Source organism: Spea bombifrons, chromosome 10 (genome assembly GCF_027358695.1).
Source record: "Spea bombifrons isolate aSpeBom1 chromosome 10, aSpeBom1.2.pri, whole genome shotgun sequence".
Classification (NCBI taxonomy): Eukaryota; Metazoa; Chordata; class Amphibia; order Anura; family Pelobatidae; genus Spea; species Spea bombifrons.
Genome location: NC_071096.1, coordinates 20665077 through 20683220, shown reverse-complemented (window position 1 = coordinate 20683220; position 18144 = coordinate 20665077). Strand labels below are relative to the sequence as shown.

Below are 18144 nucleotides of genomic sequence, written 5' to 3'. Positions count from 1 at the left end.
TTCTGTACCAACAAGGTGGATCTAACAGGTTTGAAAGACTGGCTAGGACTTATGACTTCTACTTAACTTCCTTTTGTAACTAAGCCAAAAGATAATGACCTAACTCTTTGTTCATCCCCTACAGGCTGTGCCAGCAATGTCCTCCTTAACCATGGGTATGGATATTTCAAAATTATTTTGGACAGACAGTGTGCTGTACTGAAAACATTGCTTGGGACCTTCTTAGAATAACAAACTGTGAGAAACAGAGGGAGGGATTTGAAAAAAGGAAGTTCTTGGCCTTGATATATGAAGGTGAGATAAGAATATAAGAAGGGGCAGTGAAGAAAATAAGTAGAGCATAAAGAGAAATGATGACAGCTTTGTGTTTGAATCCAAACCACCCATAGCTTTTGAGGAATTTTATTGATTGTCTATCTCTTGACCTGTTGGATACATTGGCAACAAGGAGTATTTCCAGACTATTCATTTTTAATACATCAAGGCCAGCATGAGTAAACTCTTGTGATAAGTGTGAGTCATACACCCCAATAGCTGGACAACCATGGCTTTTAATGATATCCTTGAGTCACTAGGTGGGGTAGGGTACTTTCAGATATTGCACTCAATTCTTCTCCTGGTTCCTGTGGCACTCCTAGCTTCCCACAACCTTCTTCAAAACTTCACAGCAGCGGTGCCTGCTCACCATTGCCGCCTGCCTATCAACACTGCTCTCTACCAAGGTCAAGTCAATACAACTAACTATTCAGACCAAGCTGAACTGTTGGACTTATTTATCCCATTTAACCAGGATCAGAGACCAGAGAGATGTGTTCGATACATAAGAATCCAAGGACAACATTTTCCAGTTAATGTAACAGGCAAAACAAAGAAAGAGTTGAGCACAGAACATTGCAGGGAAGGATGGGTGTATGATAAAACAGTCTTCACCTCAACCATTGTTACAGAGGTAATTATTTATATTATTTATGAGAATGCAAGGTGTATATATATATATATATATATATATATATATATATATATATATATATATATATATAGATATATATATAAGACTGATGTGTGACTCCTCTTAACACCTCGGTTTATAGGGGAATATGTGAAGAGACTTTCTGAATGCAGAATAACACCTTTTGTTTTTGTGTACCTTAAAGGGATCTTAGGACTTCAGAATATGAAGACCGAGGTAATTTATATTTAATGTGAAGTAGACTTCCCTTACAAGGGATCAGAAAAGTTTCAAACACTAGAGCTGGACTAAAATAGTCAACATTTAGCACTTTACACTGTGGAAATACTACTTGTTCCCACGTCTGATAGCATCACAAGCATCATACGGTATATTATTGACTGTGACGCATGTGCTGTTCCAAGAAGTGCTGCATGCAGCATGATGTCGGAGGATACTAAAGCAAAGTGCCCTTATAACTGCAGATTAATAGCAGTGATGGCAAGCTAGTTTTTGATGACCACATTAATATGACCTTCAGATAATCAGTGAAACCCCAAATTTCATTTGTGTTTCAATAATGTGAAATTAGTGAAATTATTGGTTTCTTTGTGAGGAATACCCTAATTTTATGAAGTTTGCTGTGGCTAACCACCTTTTGTCCCCTTTAACAGTGGAATCTGGTTTGTAACCATCAGTCCTGGAAGCTAGTTGCACGTTCAATCTACATGACTGGTGTGCTTCTAGGGGCTCTTGTGTTTGGTAATCTTGCTGACAAGTGAGTCATTTTTACATTATATTAAATATTCATGATCAACATACATCGTGCATTATCATGTAACAAAAAGCAAGTTCGTACCTTGTAACGACAAATGTTCAAGTTTCATGCTGTTATGCCACTAGTGTCTTAACGGTACTAGGTCAGACAAGCAGGGACAGGTGCTTGTTCATAACTCTGTAGGGGGCTAGTAGATTCTAGTGTCTATGAGAGCAGACCGATGTCGGCTGTAGCCTTAGCCCTAATTTTAAATGCCATCTACAGACATAGGGATGTGACAGGAACTGACAGATAGTAGAAGACTGAGAACTGTCAAAAAACTGAGAAGAAATCAGGGTAAGACTAACCAAGGTCCTGCACAGAGAGGTACAGAAAGATAAGGCAAGAAAGATAGGAATTTTATTGCAAGTCAAAAACTAAAGAATAATCAAGACAAAGGTACCCCCAAAAAGGGATGTAGTCAGATGTGGCCTCATCTGTTCAGGATTGGCTTAGCTTTCATGATAAAGTGGATGACAATTGGAAGAGGCAACTTAATCAAGCCCAACAATGCCAAATTTTATAATTTTAATACAAATGCTTATTCCCTGTTTGTTGCCAAACGCAGTAGCACTGTGATTGTTTTGGTTATAGGTGAGTAACTTTATAGCTTTACTTTGCTAAGAGGTTGATAGATAAGTGGAACAGCCTTACAGCAGTACTAGTCGACATTAACAGAATATGGGAATTTAAACATGCATAGAATAGGCATAATGGACAAGACCAAAGAACTGAGACTAATTAAGGTTTAGGTATTTAAAAGCAAAAACAAAATGAACAGACTAGATGGGCAAATTGTTCTTATCTATCCTATGAAATTCTAGTTTTTCCAAACAGACCAATATTGGAACAACAGTTCTATTCTAATGAATACAGAACAGTGTCTGCACCTTATGTGTCTAATATCAGATGCCATACTTTGTCTACTCTCCATGATATTAAAATATATTTGCCAATTTGTACACAGTATTCTTGGATGCCACTGGCATTCATTGTATAAACATGACTGTAAACACTGTACTGACTAATCTTTTTTCACCTTGGTGGACATATTTTGTACTCTTAGATTAGGTCGAATGGAAATCCTTACCTGGTCTTACCTTCAGATGGGAATTGCTGGCAGCTGTGCAGCATTTTTGCCCAGTTTTGATGCTTACTGTGCTTTCCGTTTCCTTTGTGGCCTAGCATCTTCCGCTATCTCAGTAAACACCATCTCCTTAAGTAAGTAGTTCATTTAACATTCAGTAATAGTTAGGAAGTGAAAGAGTTAATGGCAGATTGTGATATTTAAAGCATCATTTAAAGTATTTAACATCGATTAATCATCGATTAATGTTTCAATCTGAACTTAGTTATAGCTGAACTTCTTTTTTTAAGTCTTGGAGTGGATGCCTAAAAGAGGACGAACTCTGGCCGGGAATTTTTTTGGCTTCTCATATTCATTGGGACAGTTAATCCTTGCTGCTGTCGCATACAAGATCCGAGATTGGCGATGGCTCCAATTTGCTGTTTCAGCTCCATTTTATGTCTTCTTCATCTATTCCTGGTTTGTAGACATTTATAACAAAATTAACTTCCACTGGTGTAAGGCTCTGTTGGACACAAATATGGATAGTGGACCAAAGGATCACAGTGAAAAAAATGAAAGTTTTGGGTATGGTTGCATCAGTGATAACATTGGTCAGCCTTCACAAAGAGGCTTATGTCCCGACTTCTGTCTGCCTTGGACAAGATCACAATTGCCGACAACTTGTGGTTACACATGTGTGAAAGATCAAATGGGGCTTTATGCATGCACAAAGGGGGCCTTTGGACCGGGCTTTCTCGTCCAGGTTGTCGAGGGAAAGCGAACCCATGAAAGTGTCTTCAACACTGTGGTGCACAAGTACTAGTTGACACAGAATGGATGGGTTCAGGCGATTAACAGAATTGGACATGGCTAGTGTTTTCACTTTTTCACACTTCTCTTAAAACATGGCACAGTATGAAAGGTCTTGGTATAACTTATTAGAATAGCTGGGGAAATTTCACATTGTGAAGACACCAAACCAATTTTAAGTAAAAAAAATAACATTTAAATTTGCAGGTGGCTACCAGAATCTGCTCGTTGGCTTATCGTTCAAGACAGACCCCACCAAGCTTTAAAAAACCTTTGCAAGGCTGCACGTTTCAATGGGAAGTTAAAAGAGAGTAGGAAACTGACTGCAGAGGTAAATCCCAACCATTTTTTCCGACTATTCATTCATTAACATCATCTTTGTTTTCTTATACATGTCAAAATGTGCTGCCCTACAGATATTACGCTCTGAAATGCAGAAAGAAAGCAAGGAAATAAGATCATCTCACTCGGTAATTGACCTTGTGCGCACTCCAGAAATGAGACGTATGTCCGTGTGCCTTATTTTCATATGGTAAGCTCTTATTAGAATGTCTTAATGTCGTTTTGTAAATGTAAATTCTTAAGCCAATAAAGGGTATGATAAGATGGACTGAGTATACCCTTGATATTTTATTTTTATATATATATATAATGTAAATCAGTTAGTTGAAATAACCACTGAAATGTGATTATGTCCTTCAGGTTTTCTGCAAACCTTTCCTACTATGGGTTGAGTATGGACCTGCAAAATTTTGGCCTTAGCATTTTCCTGGCACAGGCGTTGTTTGGAGGGGTGGAGATGGTGGCCAAAGTTCTTGTCATGGTGGCAATGACTTTTGTGGGAAGACGTGTCATGCAGTTTTTGACCCTTGTTCTAGCTGGAGTTATGGTTATGTCTTATGGCTTTGTACCTCAAGGTGAGATACACTTGTTATACAGAAGGAATCACAAAAAAGAACCCACAGCATTAGATATATACATGGTGAGCTTTAAAAATGAGCTTTAGTACTGCATGGCTATCTCTCTCGAAGTAAACAATTTTGTATATGATCTCTCTGTACTGGACTGCCACAGTGTATTACCAAGCCATTGCACACTTACAAACACATAATAACTTACTTAGACACACTAGCATACTTATTTACACACACCAACCTTTGTTGGCTCAGGTATATGGCCTGTGACAGCTTTCTCACATTCTGCATTAATTGTTTTCTCACATTCTTCTTCATCTACTCCTGGATCATTGACCTTTATAACAAAATTAACTTCCACTGGTATAAGGCTCTGTTGGACACAAATGCAGAGTGCCAGGAAATTATTTCATATCCTGGCACTCAGACTCAGCATGCTAGAACTGAGGGAGTGCTGCCCACCAGCCTAGGAGTATGCTCGGCCTGGTGTTTATGAGCTAATGTTGGGGGCACTAGCTACAAGGACATAGACACACAAAGGGCATAATGAATACATGTGCATACATGTACACATATGCAGATATGCTTATTATGAAAAAACACATACATTCATAAAGAAATATCCTTACATAAATTCATACACACTTGAATAATGACACACAGACTTCCATATACATAGATCCAAGCACCTAGCTGCAGAGGATCTTTTTTCTTGTAGCTACAACTTCCTTGCTAAAGGATCCTGACACAGTTATTTTGCGTTTTGACTTAACAGAGAGCCATGCAGCTTTTGCACTTCTTAACTACAGCATGTAACTACAAAACAAGCTTCATAACAACAGATCTTGTCACATGACAGGTAGGAAGTTTACTCTACCATAACTCATCATACGCTCATGATGCAGTCTGTTTGTCTGCATTTACCCCACTGAGCAAGAGGGACACTTGGTCTTCTGTATAGCCTCCCACTTTATTTAGCATAACACATTTTGTATGCATACCTGGGAACATCCAGGGTCTGGTTACCCAGAGCCAGGCCCGGACTGGGACAAAAAACAGGCCCGGGCATTTAAGCCTGAGCAGCCCATATTTATTTATTTATTTATTGTTAAAGCCCACCCAAACCATCTTTGCATTTAATCATTCACACAAATCATTAACACATTCATTTATACAGTCGCACAAATCATTCAAGCAATTCATCCTCACATGAATTCATTAATTGTCATACGCATTCACACAATTCATCCACACATTTATTCATTCATTCTCATACGCATTCACACTACCCCCTCTCTTAATCTTATCTGCCCGTTCTCACTATGTAACCCCCTTCCCCACTTCTCAATATGTACTGCCTCTATCTTTCCCCTCTCCCCCTTTCTCACTATCTAACCCCCCTCTGCCCCTTCTCACTGCACCCCCCTCCCTCACCCTACTTACCTTGTTGTCGGAGCAAGCAGCAACTGCGACCGCGACTGTGCCAGGGCAGGATTGATTTAGGGGCTGATGGAGCTGCAGCTCCAGGCCCCCACCTTAAAATAGGCCCAGTCAGGACTGGACTGACTGGTCCTATATGGCCGCATTAACGCAGAGCCCCTTAAGCCCGCCGCAACTACCCCCTCCTAACTATCTACCCTCTCCCTCTTTGAAGTTCACTTACCTTTCAGGAGTCCTGTGGTGGTGGTGCAATGCCTCTGCCTCCCAGCTCTGCCACTGTATGGAACAGTATAGAGTGATGGGAGTTATGATGTACTTTTAGAGCATAATTAGATCATGAAAAAGACATTGGAAATGGTACAGCATAACACCCATCACTCTCACACACTTACCAATCCACACGTATACCAATCCACACGTATATACCAATCCACACGTATATACCAATCCACACGTATATACCAATCCACACGTATATACCAATCCACACATATATACCAATCCACACACATATACCAATCCACACACATATACCAATACACACACATATACCAATCCACACATATAGCAATCCACACATATAGCAATCCACACATATATACCAATCCACACATATACACCAATCCTCACATATATACCAATCCACACATATATACCAATCCACACATACCGTATTGGCTCGGATATAGGCCGCCCCCGTATATAGGCCGCACCCTAAAAGTTTGGTGCTTTTTTAAAGAAAAAGTTTTTTTCTTTAAAAAAGCACCAAAAAAAACTGCCACTCTGTCCCCCCCCCGAGATATGCTGCCACTGTCCTCCCTCCCCGAGATATGCTGCCACTGTCCTCCCTCCCTGAGATATGCCCCGAAATATGCTACCACCGTCCTCCCTCCCCGAGATATGCTACCACTCTCCTCCCTCCGCGAGATATGCTACCACTGTCCTCCTCTGCCCCCCCCGAGATATGCTGCCACTGTCCTCCCTCCCCGAGATATGCTACCACTGTCCTCCCTCCCCGAGATATGCTACCACTGTCCTCCTCTGCCCCCCCCCCCGATTTACCGGAGCAGACTCCCGGGTGTCTTGCGTGGCCGGCGGGGGACATCTACGCAATACAACTTCAAGTTGTATACGCGTATTGCGTAGATGTCCCCCGCCGGCCCCGCAAGACACCCGGGAGTCTGCTCCGGTAAGTCCCGGGGGGGGGGTGGTAAAACGCATCGTGTGGACGATGCGCTTAGACAACCTCCCGTGCCGGGACCCCCCCGTGGGAAGTGCTGGCAGGGGAGGCTGTCTGAGCGTATCGGGGAGTAGGATGCAGGTCCCCTGCACCGCTGCGGGGATCTGTATCCTAACCCCGCTGCCTGCCCGGCGCCCGGGACTGCATGTCCCGGGCGTCGGGCGCTAGACCCCGAATATAGGCCGCACCCCCACTTTAAAGGCTTAAAGTGGGGGAAAAAAGTGCGGCCTATATTCGAGCCAATATGGTATATACCAATCCACACACATATACCAATCCACACATATATATACACCAATCCACACATATATATACACCAATCCACACATATATACCAATCCACTCTCGCTGAATGTTTTCCTACCTTTCCTCCTTACAGCTCCTTTTCCTGCTCTTCGCTTGAACCCGGCTTAAAATCACTCAAGGGAACCGGAGGTCTGTTAAAGCAGACATTACTGTCCGTCTCTGGAGGGGTGCCGGGTGCCGCAAATTGGCACCCCCTGATGAGCGGCACCCGGTGCGGACCGCCCCCCGTCGCGCCCCCTGGAGTGTGGCGCCCTGTGCGGTCGCACACCCCAAAGGCCGGCCCTGCTCTAAGGGGCCGGGAAGCCCCCACCAGGGCCGGCCTTAGGGGTCTGCGGCCGCACAGGGTTTAAATTAAAACATCGGGGGGGGGGTTTTCAACTTCGCGGTTTAAATTAAAACATCGCGTTTTTTTTTACTTTATTTAACATCCTCCATGTTAAATAAAGTTTTTTTAACTTTATTTAACATGGAGGATGTTAAATAAAGTAAAAAAAAACGCGATGTTTTAATTTAAACCCTGTGCGGCCGCAGACCCGTAAGGCCGGCCTTGGTGGGGACTTCCCGGCCCCTTAGAGTGGCGGACCCGGTCGCAGTTGCGGCGGGCTTAAGGGGCAGGTGCCCCTTATGCCCTGCGTTAATGCGGCCGTAGGTAGGGTAGGGGCCTGGAGCTGCAGCTCCATCAGTCCCTAAGTCAATGCAGCCCTGCCGTGGCCCAGCCCACCGGGCAAAAGCCCGGTGTGCCCGATGGCCAGTCCGGGCCTGCCCAGAGCCTTCCCATTTCTGAATGCAGAAAGGCAGTCCTAATGACTGATGGGTCGCAAGAGCAGGGTGCTCTGGGTCGCAAGAGCAGGGTCTTGACACGTCCCACTCCCCGCCCATTCCATCTTTAAATGGGGTTTTCCTGTGATGTCAGCGGGAATGCCACTGACATCATCAGGAACGCCCCAACATCATCAGGAACACCCACTGACATCAGCAGGACCACCCACTGACGACAGCGGGACCGCTCACTGACGTCAGTGGTCAGTCCTGGCCAGGTGCCACAAAAGAAAGGCTCTGGGTAGCCAGAGTTAAGAAGTTCCCAGGTATGCTAGTTGCCTTCCCTACAGGGGCGGGCTGGGCCGGGGGGCAATTGCCCCCCAGGCCACCCGAAATCTAATCTAAATGGCCGCTGGGTGCTGATGCCGCCGACCGGCGCTACTTTAATACTTTTTAAAAAAATTTAATATAGCAAGCCGGATCGGCTATTAAATGAAAAAAAAATAGTATTAAAGCAGTGCCGGCCGGCGGCACTCACCTTTCACCCCTCACGCTGCTCCCATCACTATGCGGCCATCAGACTGCTGGAAAACTTATCTAAACGGCCGCTGGGTGCTGATGCTGCCGGCCGGAGCTACTTTAATCTTTAATACTTTATTTATTTTTAATATGGCAAGCCAATCCGGCATATTAAATAAATAAAAAAAAGGATTAAAGTAGCTCCGGCCGGTGGCATCAGCACCCAGCGCCCGTTTAGATAAGTTTTCCAGCAGTCTGATGGCTGCATAGTGATGGGAGCAGCGTGAGGGGTGAGTGCGAGGGGGCAGAGCTACTTCACTTGACTTGCCCCCCAGGCCTTAGGCTGCCAGCCCTCCCCTGCTTCCCTACCCACATTTGTATTGGGTAGGGCCGCTTATTCTGTATTTATTTTGTTAAGTGGTAGTGAAAGTATCTGCAACACTAATTCTTATGAACCCCAGTGTTGCAAATTAATTGTGGGGTTTATGTACAGGCCACACACTTTAAAATAACATATGATGCATTGAAAATAGAAATAATATGAACGTGTAGTGAAAATAGTGTCTCGATTTCACCACATTCCACCACTCAATTTCTGGAATCTTCAAGCCACACTCATAGAACTTCAATGTTAGGATACACTCAAATTTATTATAAGATTCTGGTGGCAAACCCATTACCTGGACTATTTGGTCAGTATTAAGAGATGGATTGACAATGCTACTTGATATCAGTGATAGCAAAGGGAGCTTCTCACATTCTGTCCTGCACGTGGATCATTAAGTAAGAAGCTCCTTTGGTAGTTGGTAGAAATGTTGCAATCAGTAAGAAGCCCCTCTTTGTGTCAATGTATTGCAAAACAGTGTAGTAGTTACACAGACCAATAAGATGAGCAGTGGGGAAATTACAAGAAAATATGGAAAGGCAGAGTATTGCTGAAACTTCTACAGCTAAAATATTTGTCTTGATAAATAATTTGTTACTGTCAGTTATGGACGGTTTATTCATAAATGGCAGTGTTTTTGGATCTTTGCCCCTTAGCAACAAATGTTGTACTCTGAACGCCACGAAAAAACGATCTTATAAGTCCAGTGCTACAACTGGCATATCTGAAAAGAAGGGGTCAAAATAAATGAAAAAAAAGGATATAAAACATTTGAAACCCCTCAGTATACATTTAAAAAAGGCTATTTTTTACCAACACAAAAGTATTAGAAATTAATAGAAAATTATGTAGTGTTTTGGCCCTCCAAAACATAAAAACTATGTATGGCCTATTATCATTTGTTGCTGAACAGAAATTGGATTTATTTTTAGCATTGACTGATGTTTGCATGTTTGAAAATGTCTTTAAAGAAAGTACTATAGAAATCAAGGTAGAAAATCTGGTAGCTTGGCTGTGTGGTACAAAAGGGGCAAGGCAGGAGATGTAGTCAGGAGAATGCAGAGGTCAAGTTCGGCATCTGAGGTTCATATCCGAGATGGTCATGTAAAAGGTAAAAACATACAGGAACACACAGATTAATTCAGTGGAAATCACACAGTAAGACAAGCGGTACTGACAGGCAGCTTCTAATCGACAGAGCACAGACTAAAAGGAGAGATGCATTTTTAAAGGCAGCATTTTTAAAGGTAGCAGGCAGCAAACATCTCTTCATTGGGGCGGTGTTTATGCATTACTATGCCATTGCCATAGCAACGTCAATGCTCTTGAATGATATGCATGCTTGGCCACACAAGGAGCATATGGGAGCAAAGAGGAGGAGTGCCCTAATGGTGATGGACGTCTGGACACATATAGGACCTTTCCCAGGAGGTGGTATGACAAAGAGTTCCCAGGGATGGACATAAGGTTATATTGAACAAAAGCTAGGCCAAATAAAGTTGCGATTTTTCAACAGCTAGAAACATAGGCAGGCTAGGTGTGCTAAAAATTTCTGTACTTAATCTCGGTCCTGTGTAATTTAAAGATTAGCAATCACAATTTTTATCCCTGTACAAATAAATAGATCAACTATATTTTCTTGTAGATATGCAGCTGGTGTGTACAGTCCTCGCAGTGACTGGAAAGGCGTTATTGGCATGTTCTGTAACATGCATGTACCTGTACACGGGAGAACTTTACCCCACTGAAATAAGGTGAATGTAGTAGGTAAAAGTAAACATGCAGTTATGGTGGCGATGCATTTTTTGTAAAGTTTACATAACATAGAGAATAATGGTGAACATGAATGTGTATCAATAACATGTAATAAAGACAAATGTGGCTTATGGAGCTGCAGCCTGGGAGTGAGCAAGGGGCGGCATACAAAATAGTTCATGCACGTCCGGCCTTAAGGTTGTGCGCCCTATGCAACCACACAGGGCACAACACCCCAGATGGCTCCTCCTCTGCGTCTCTGCCAGAGGCACTGGCTGAGGAGATCAAAATATCTCCCCTCACCAGCCCTCTCTCTTTGGGGGCAGGCAGTCAGTCTGACACCTGTCTCTGCCACTCAACCCACTCTCTTCAGAGCCAGAGTGGATTGCCCTCCACTGGAGGAGCAGGGTCAGTTGGGGAGATCATGGATTGCCCCTTATCCCCCCTCCTTTACGCCCTAGCACTTGAACCGTTAGCGGAAAGCATTTGTATGGCCCGTCTTATTTTGGGCTTCCCTATGAGTCTTGGTCCCCCCTGCACCCTGGGCCTCTTTGCTGACATATATATCACCTATATCATATATTATATCACCTCACCCACAGTCTCCCTACCTGCACTATTGAACCAATTCGAAAAATATGCATCAGTCTCCTACCATAAAATTAATATTTCAAAAACACAAGCCCTTTGCCTCAACATAGATAGTTCCCAAACACAATACTGGAGAGATTCCTCCTTAACCTATTTGGGTATTCATTTGACTAAGAACATATAATCTCTCAACGCCCATAAATTTCGGTATGGCGAAAGGTAAAATCAGAAATACTGCGATGGAAAAGTTTTGAACTTTCCTGGTTAGGACACATTAACGCCCTGAAAATGACCGCCCTGCCAAAACTCTTATATGTTCTGCGCACTATACCTATACAACCCCCTCCCTCTCTTTTATAGTCTATACAATCTTACTTTATTGAATTCACTAAACTTAAGGGTCGATCACGCCTAGACGTCTCTGCCAGCCTTAATAACATCACTGCTCAGTTATAAAAAAAAAAAAAAAAAAAATCACAACTCATTTTCAATATGATACCCGAATCTTCTTTATTTGACAGTACTTCGTTTTTACCATCTATTTTGCTCGGATTACTGTACTTTGTGACATTTTATTTAATGTACTGGCAATTTTTGCAATGATTTCCGCTGTACACTACCTGACTGCTTGGATCTGAATAAAAACTTTTAAATTAAAAAAAAAAAGGGTCAATATATATCAATAAAAATATAGTATATTATCTTCTTGGGACCATTGTGTCTAAGACACTAGCTCCTTGTACTGTACAGTACAAAAGGTCAGGGCAAACTTTTCACTCCTTATGAAGTTAATCTCTCAGGTGTGTAGGGTAATTAGGAAGAGTTGGGAAGTTAAAACCCTAGGTTTTTTGCATAATAATAACTAAAGCTCCATACTGTGTTTTGTGAAAGCATTGTTTGTGATGGTGTGTACATATAATGTGCAGATGGGGTAAGCACAGGACTTGAATGTGACCATTATTCTGTCATTCACAGACAAACTGGAATGGGCTTCAGTGCCATGAATGCTCGACTTGGCTCAGCTGTTGCCTCACTTCTTCACCTGACAGGAGAGTTTTCCTCCTCTCTGCTCCCTATGATTTTTGGGGTCACCCCTATAGTGGCTGGTCTATTTTCCTGCTTTTTGTTTGAGACCAGAGACTCCCCACTTCCAGACATTATTGGCGATGTAGAAAGCCGGTAAGAAAATGTCAGTCGTAGGGTCTAGGTAACTCCATTAGGTTATATTAGGAAGGAGGTTGTATACTCTGCTTGTACTTCCTTCTATTTAGGTTGAATTTTACTGTAACTATATGATCTTTCAACTCTATGAAATGTACCATGTTTGGCACAGTCCAAATAGTTAATTCCACCCAGTGCCACGTGTTCTTAAAAGGCAGAGCACTAGGATTATGTTCTTTCCTTCTCTTTTTCTGTATCTCTCCTTCGTCTCCTTTCTCATTATCTCTCCTCCTCTTTCTCTGTATGCCTCCTTTCTATCATTTCCCTCTCTCTGTATCACTCCCCTTTCTTTTTATGTCTTTGTTCTCTTTATCTTCCTATGCTTTCTCTTTATCTCACCTCCATTTCCCTGTCCCTACTCTTTGTTTATCTCCCTTCCTTTTTTCTTTTCTCCTCTCTCTTTTCTTCCTGTTCCCCCCTTTTTCTTTATCTCATCTCTCTATTTTTACTTATTAACTTCCTTTATTTCTCCTCCTATTTAACCTTACCATCTTTCTTATCTCTCCCTTTTCTCCCTACCTCTTCCCTTTCTCTTTCCTCTCTCCCCTTTACTTTAATCCTCCCCTTTCACATTTTCTCTCCCATTTCTCTTTATTTTACCTCTCCCTTTCCTCCCCAATTCTAATTCTCTCTCCCCTCTCATTATTTCTCTCCTTTTTCACTATCTCTCTCCTTTCCGCCATCTTTCATTGTCTTACTCAATTTCTCATTGTCTCATCTCTCCCTTTTTTTTATCTCTCTTTCTTCTCTATCTCTCCTTTTCTCTGTCTCACTTCTTTCTCTGTCTCTCCTCATTGTCTTTACATCTCTTTGTCTTTATCTCTACCCACCTCTCCTCTTCTCATTATCTCCCCCCTTCTTACTATCTCTCCCCCGTTCACCCCATCTCTCCTCTTTCTCAATATCTTCCTCTGTATCTATTTACTTTCTTACTATCTATTCTATATATATTCCACCTCTCCCTTTCTCATCTCTTACCTTTTCCTTGCAGTGTGTGTGAGACATCAGTGCTGAGCATGGATATATATATATATATATATATATATATATATATAGATATATCTATATATATATATATATATATATATATATAGATATATAGATATATAGATATATATAGATATATATATATATATATATATATATATCTATATATATATATATATCTATATATATCTATATATATCTATATATATATATCTATATATCTATATATATATAGATATATATATATATATAGATATATATATAGATATATATATATATAGATATATCTATATATATATATATATATATATATATATATATATATATATATATATATAACGGCATATCCTGGCACTCAGAATTAATTACCATACTGTATTTTGGGCCGGTTAGAAGGAGATCCATGATTTCCCTAACCAGCTCGGCTCCTCCACTGTCTGGCAGTCCAGTCTGCCGCACACGCAGACAGTTTAGAGGGAACATTTTGTCATATGGCCCTGCTCCTGGGTATGTTTTTTTTACCTGCTTTCTCTTCTTTTTAATGGTATGTTTTCAGCTTGCAAAAGCAGGTCCCTTTACTCTTTTCATACCATTATGTCTTAACGTAGTGTATGTTAATGCCATTGTCAATTTTCAAGCTTCTTATTGTAATAGTACTATGGAATCTGCTGGCACACTATAGTTAAAATGTATAATAAGAAAATGTAAAATGCTGTATAATACTTGCTTATTTTAACAGACTAAGATAAAACTGTATCAGTAGCAAACAAGTTATTCAAAAACGTTTATTTTCTATTAAGTTGGTTGTCCACTTTTGAACTTTTAACTATGGGACTTCTTTCTGTCTATTATTTTGGTTTACAGACATCACAACAGAAGAAGATACTGATTTGAGAAGATACTCTCAAATCACAGAAGTCAAGACACTGACATGCAATAAATATACTGCAGAAGACAAGGCCTTATCATGCATCATATATTTTGAAGATGACTCATAATACATTAAAAGTTTAAGATTTGCAGGATAACCCTCAAAATGTACAGAAACCATTGGAGAGATCACAGGTTTTCCCAAGGCAGTGAATGTGGTTGCAGTGTTTTCCAGCCTGTGGAAGAAACGTATTCTACATATGAGTCATATGTTGTTGACCTTAGGTCCTTACAGCTACCACTGGTTACAAATGGTTAAAAATAAATTAGAAACTGTCTATGTGTCAGTTTTGAGTAGTAAAACAGAAACCCATGATCTAAGACAGAACTCTTACCCTCTTAAAGATTTAACCTGATTATGCTTCAGTAAGGGATATGCCAATTACACCCAGATAATCATAATAACTGCTCAATGTTGGGAATGTTTGCTATGCCTCAACCCCTTTCTAGGTGGGTATAAATATATGTGCCTGTACGCAATAAAATCAGAGATCTTTTTATACATACACTCCTGTGTGTGTCTGATTTCTCTCAAGCCGCTTGATAAAGATATCTATATAATTTGTGACCCCAAGGTATAGAAGTACTCAGAAAATCTCTGACATGGGTAATCCCATGCTAATCCTTATTATGCTTCTGATATTCTTCCTGACTCTGTACTCAACATCTGCAGAGTAGTCTACCTACTTGAAGGGCTTGAAAAGTTTGAATTAATGTTTCACTTTTTAAACTTGTTTTAGCCGAGAAATAACCACTGCTTTAGCATAACATTGTAATACACAGAAATCTCTTAGAAGTCTATGTTTACTGACTATTGCATACTTGAAATAAAGTTTTCCATGTTTTATTTATTCATTAAATTGTATATTTCCATACCATATATTATGTTTCTACCATGTATTAGTTCTGCAAAATAAACAGTGACTGTTTATGAACAGTATTTAGATGGCAACTACATTTTTGGCCCATTAATTTTCAGGCAGCAAATTGTATTCCTTGCCCTTTTTTATATTCGTTGCCTGGTGCCCACATTCACTCACATTCTCATTCACTCTCTCACACAAGGTTTCCCTACCTTTCTGCCAACCGCTTCCACTTCCGCTTACACATTTTCTTTGGCATCTTCTTCTTCATCATCTTTTGTCTTCTCCCTTTAATATTCAGTCTGCTATCTTCGTCTGCATCTCTGAAGATATAACCCGTTGGGAACTTCTGCCAAAATGGCAGCACTTGCAGTAATGCGCTTTCCCCTATCCTCCAATCAAGGAAGATGACATCAATGCAAGCACAGTAATTTTGGCCTCACTTGAACTCGGGGCAATTTGGAGGCACTTGCTGTGACGAAAGCTCTGTCATTTTGCCCTCGCTCAATATGGCACGGCTTGTGGAGGATCGCAGAGAAGGTGTCACAGCAAGAATCACCATATTGACCCGAGTTCAAGAGAGGTCAAAATGACAGAGCTTTAGGTGGTGTCTTCTCCTCTATCCTTCAATCAGGGGAGAGGACTGCAAGCGTCTCCAGTTTGGCGGAAGTTTCCGCTGGGTTATGTTTGCCGAGATGCGGACAATGATAGCAGATTGAAGATGAAGAGAGAAGAAAAGGCAAAAGATGTATAAAAATTGGGTAAATTTGCAATGTGTATGAATTTGAATGCACAATGCTAATGCCCATGTCTATCGCTGGTTAAAATGACTGTGTGTGTCAGTATAAAGGGTTAGAATAAATGTGTATGTGGGGGGTGTAACAGTTTAACTGTGTATGTGTCCCTGTACAGTATTAGACTGTGAGTGTCAGTGTTTGGTGTCTGAGTACATGAGGGGAGAATCAGTGCATAGTGTTACAATGAGTATGTATGTTAGTGTACAAAGCTAGACCTTGTGGGGTGTTAATATACCGTGTTAGAATGAGAGTGGGGAGTGTGGGGTGTGTGTCAGTGTACAGTTTATAAGTGTTTATGTTCTTGTTGGGTGCCTGTATACAGTGTTAGACTGGGTGTAGTGACCATGTATATGGTTAGCGTGTGTTAGTGTGCATTGTTTGAGCGTCAGTGTATAGTGTTAGAGTTAAAGTGTGCAGACAGGAAGGTTGTATGCAGAGTGTCATACAGGGAGCAGAGCACTGAACAGTGAAGTAGAGTAGGGGCCAGAGCAATTATTTCCTGTGCCTGGGTGTACCTGGCTAAGCTGCTATATAAAAAAGGGGGAAAGTTGTCCCAATGCGGAGCTTCCAAACAAATGAGGAAGAAGATGAAAAAATATTAAATGGAACAGAGGGAAATAATTTATACCTTCCATGCTTGTCACCTGATGCGTTTTGTCTAACCACTGGACTTAGTCATAGGTAAACTGCATACACCCATGATACCCAAAAACTGGAAATTCAAAAAAATACATAAAATTAAATATATGATAAGTTAAAAACAAACACATGATCAGGTTGATCAGTAAAAAAAATGTTGTATCCCCCCTCGACTAGATTTACTTATTAATTCAATGCCCTGACGTGAGAAGCCAAGACACCTTCTTTATGTGTCTGAAAATGTTTGCCCACTGGGAACAGTGTATGTGCATGACATATAGAGTTCAAGTATTCACTAATTCAATGGTTGACATGTGCATCCCACATATTGCTTCAAACAGCTGCGCCAGGTTATCAAATAAACACTAAAACTGTTACCGTTAATGTAATTATGAATATCATAAATCCTACAGGTAACATTAGATTAAAATTTTCAGCTACCATAACAGAGCAACACATATAGTATGACAACATTTATAGCTGCCTTTGATATTACCCATTAGGAATTTGTAGGTTTTGAGCCAAAATGACTAAGAGTTAACGTATTACTTAAATGTTTAGCTCTCCTGCTTGAAAATCTAATACCCTTTTCTACCAAAGGATTCAATATAGTATCTGAAAACAGGATAGGTAAACATTTACATACAACATTACAAATCCGTGAGAAATGATGACTATATGTACTGACAAAAGATACCTGATATGAAGACTGACACTTGACATGTGACTTTCGTGAAGCCATATTTTGTGCGGACGGAACTCCTCAGACAGGGCACACGTAGTCAGGCAGCCCTCAGGCAGGGCACACATAGTCAGGCAGGGCACACGTAGCCAGGCAAGCCGGGTCAATACCAGGAGATCACAGCAACAAAATCCAAATTGGAAGCCAAGAGCAGGGTCAAGACAAGCCAGGTCTAAACGAGTAGAATCCAACAGGGAACAGCATAGGACCAGGAAGCAGAGAAACAGCAGAACTGAATACACCACATTGCAAAGGCATCAACTGAGGTGCTGAGCAGGTATATAAAGGCAGGGCTTATGTCCAGATAACATGGCTCAGCTGTCCTTAATAATTAGAAAAGGGTGCTCCTGAGAGGGAAGGGAGGCTACTAGTGGCTGCAGGTTGGCAGGTGTATAATTATCACATAGTCCG

At 41.2% G+C, this 18144-nt stretch overlaps 1 protein-coding gene across 1 annotated transcript; it reads left to right on the top strand.

The window, feature by feature from the left end:
• The first annotated feature begins 544 nt into the window (after window positions 1-544).
• On the top strand, window positions 545-14760 carry LOC128467029 (solute carrier family 22 member 20-like). Its single transcript, XM_053448534.1, has 10 exons — window positions 545-949; window positions 1624-1727; window positions 2833-2987; window positions 3144-3312; window positions 3853-3976; window positions 4062-4177; window positions 4348-4562; window positions 10854-10962; window positions 12530-12733; window positions 14627-14760. The coding sequence occupies exons 1-10, from the start codon at window positions 545-547 to the stop codon at window positions 14649-14651; spliced, it is 1626 nt and encodes a 541-aa protein (XP_053304509.1). The 3' UTR covers window positions 14652-14760.
• The last annotated feature ends 3384 nt before the right edge of the window (window positions 14761-18144 follow it).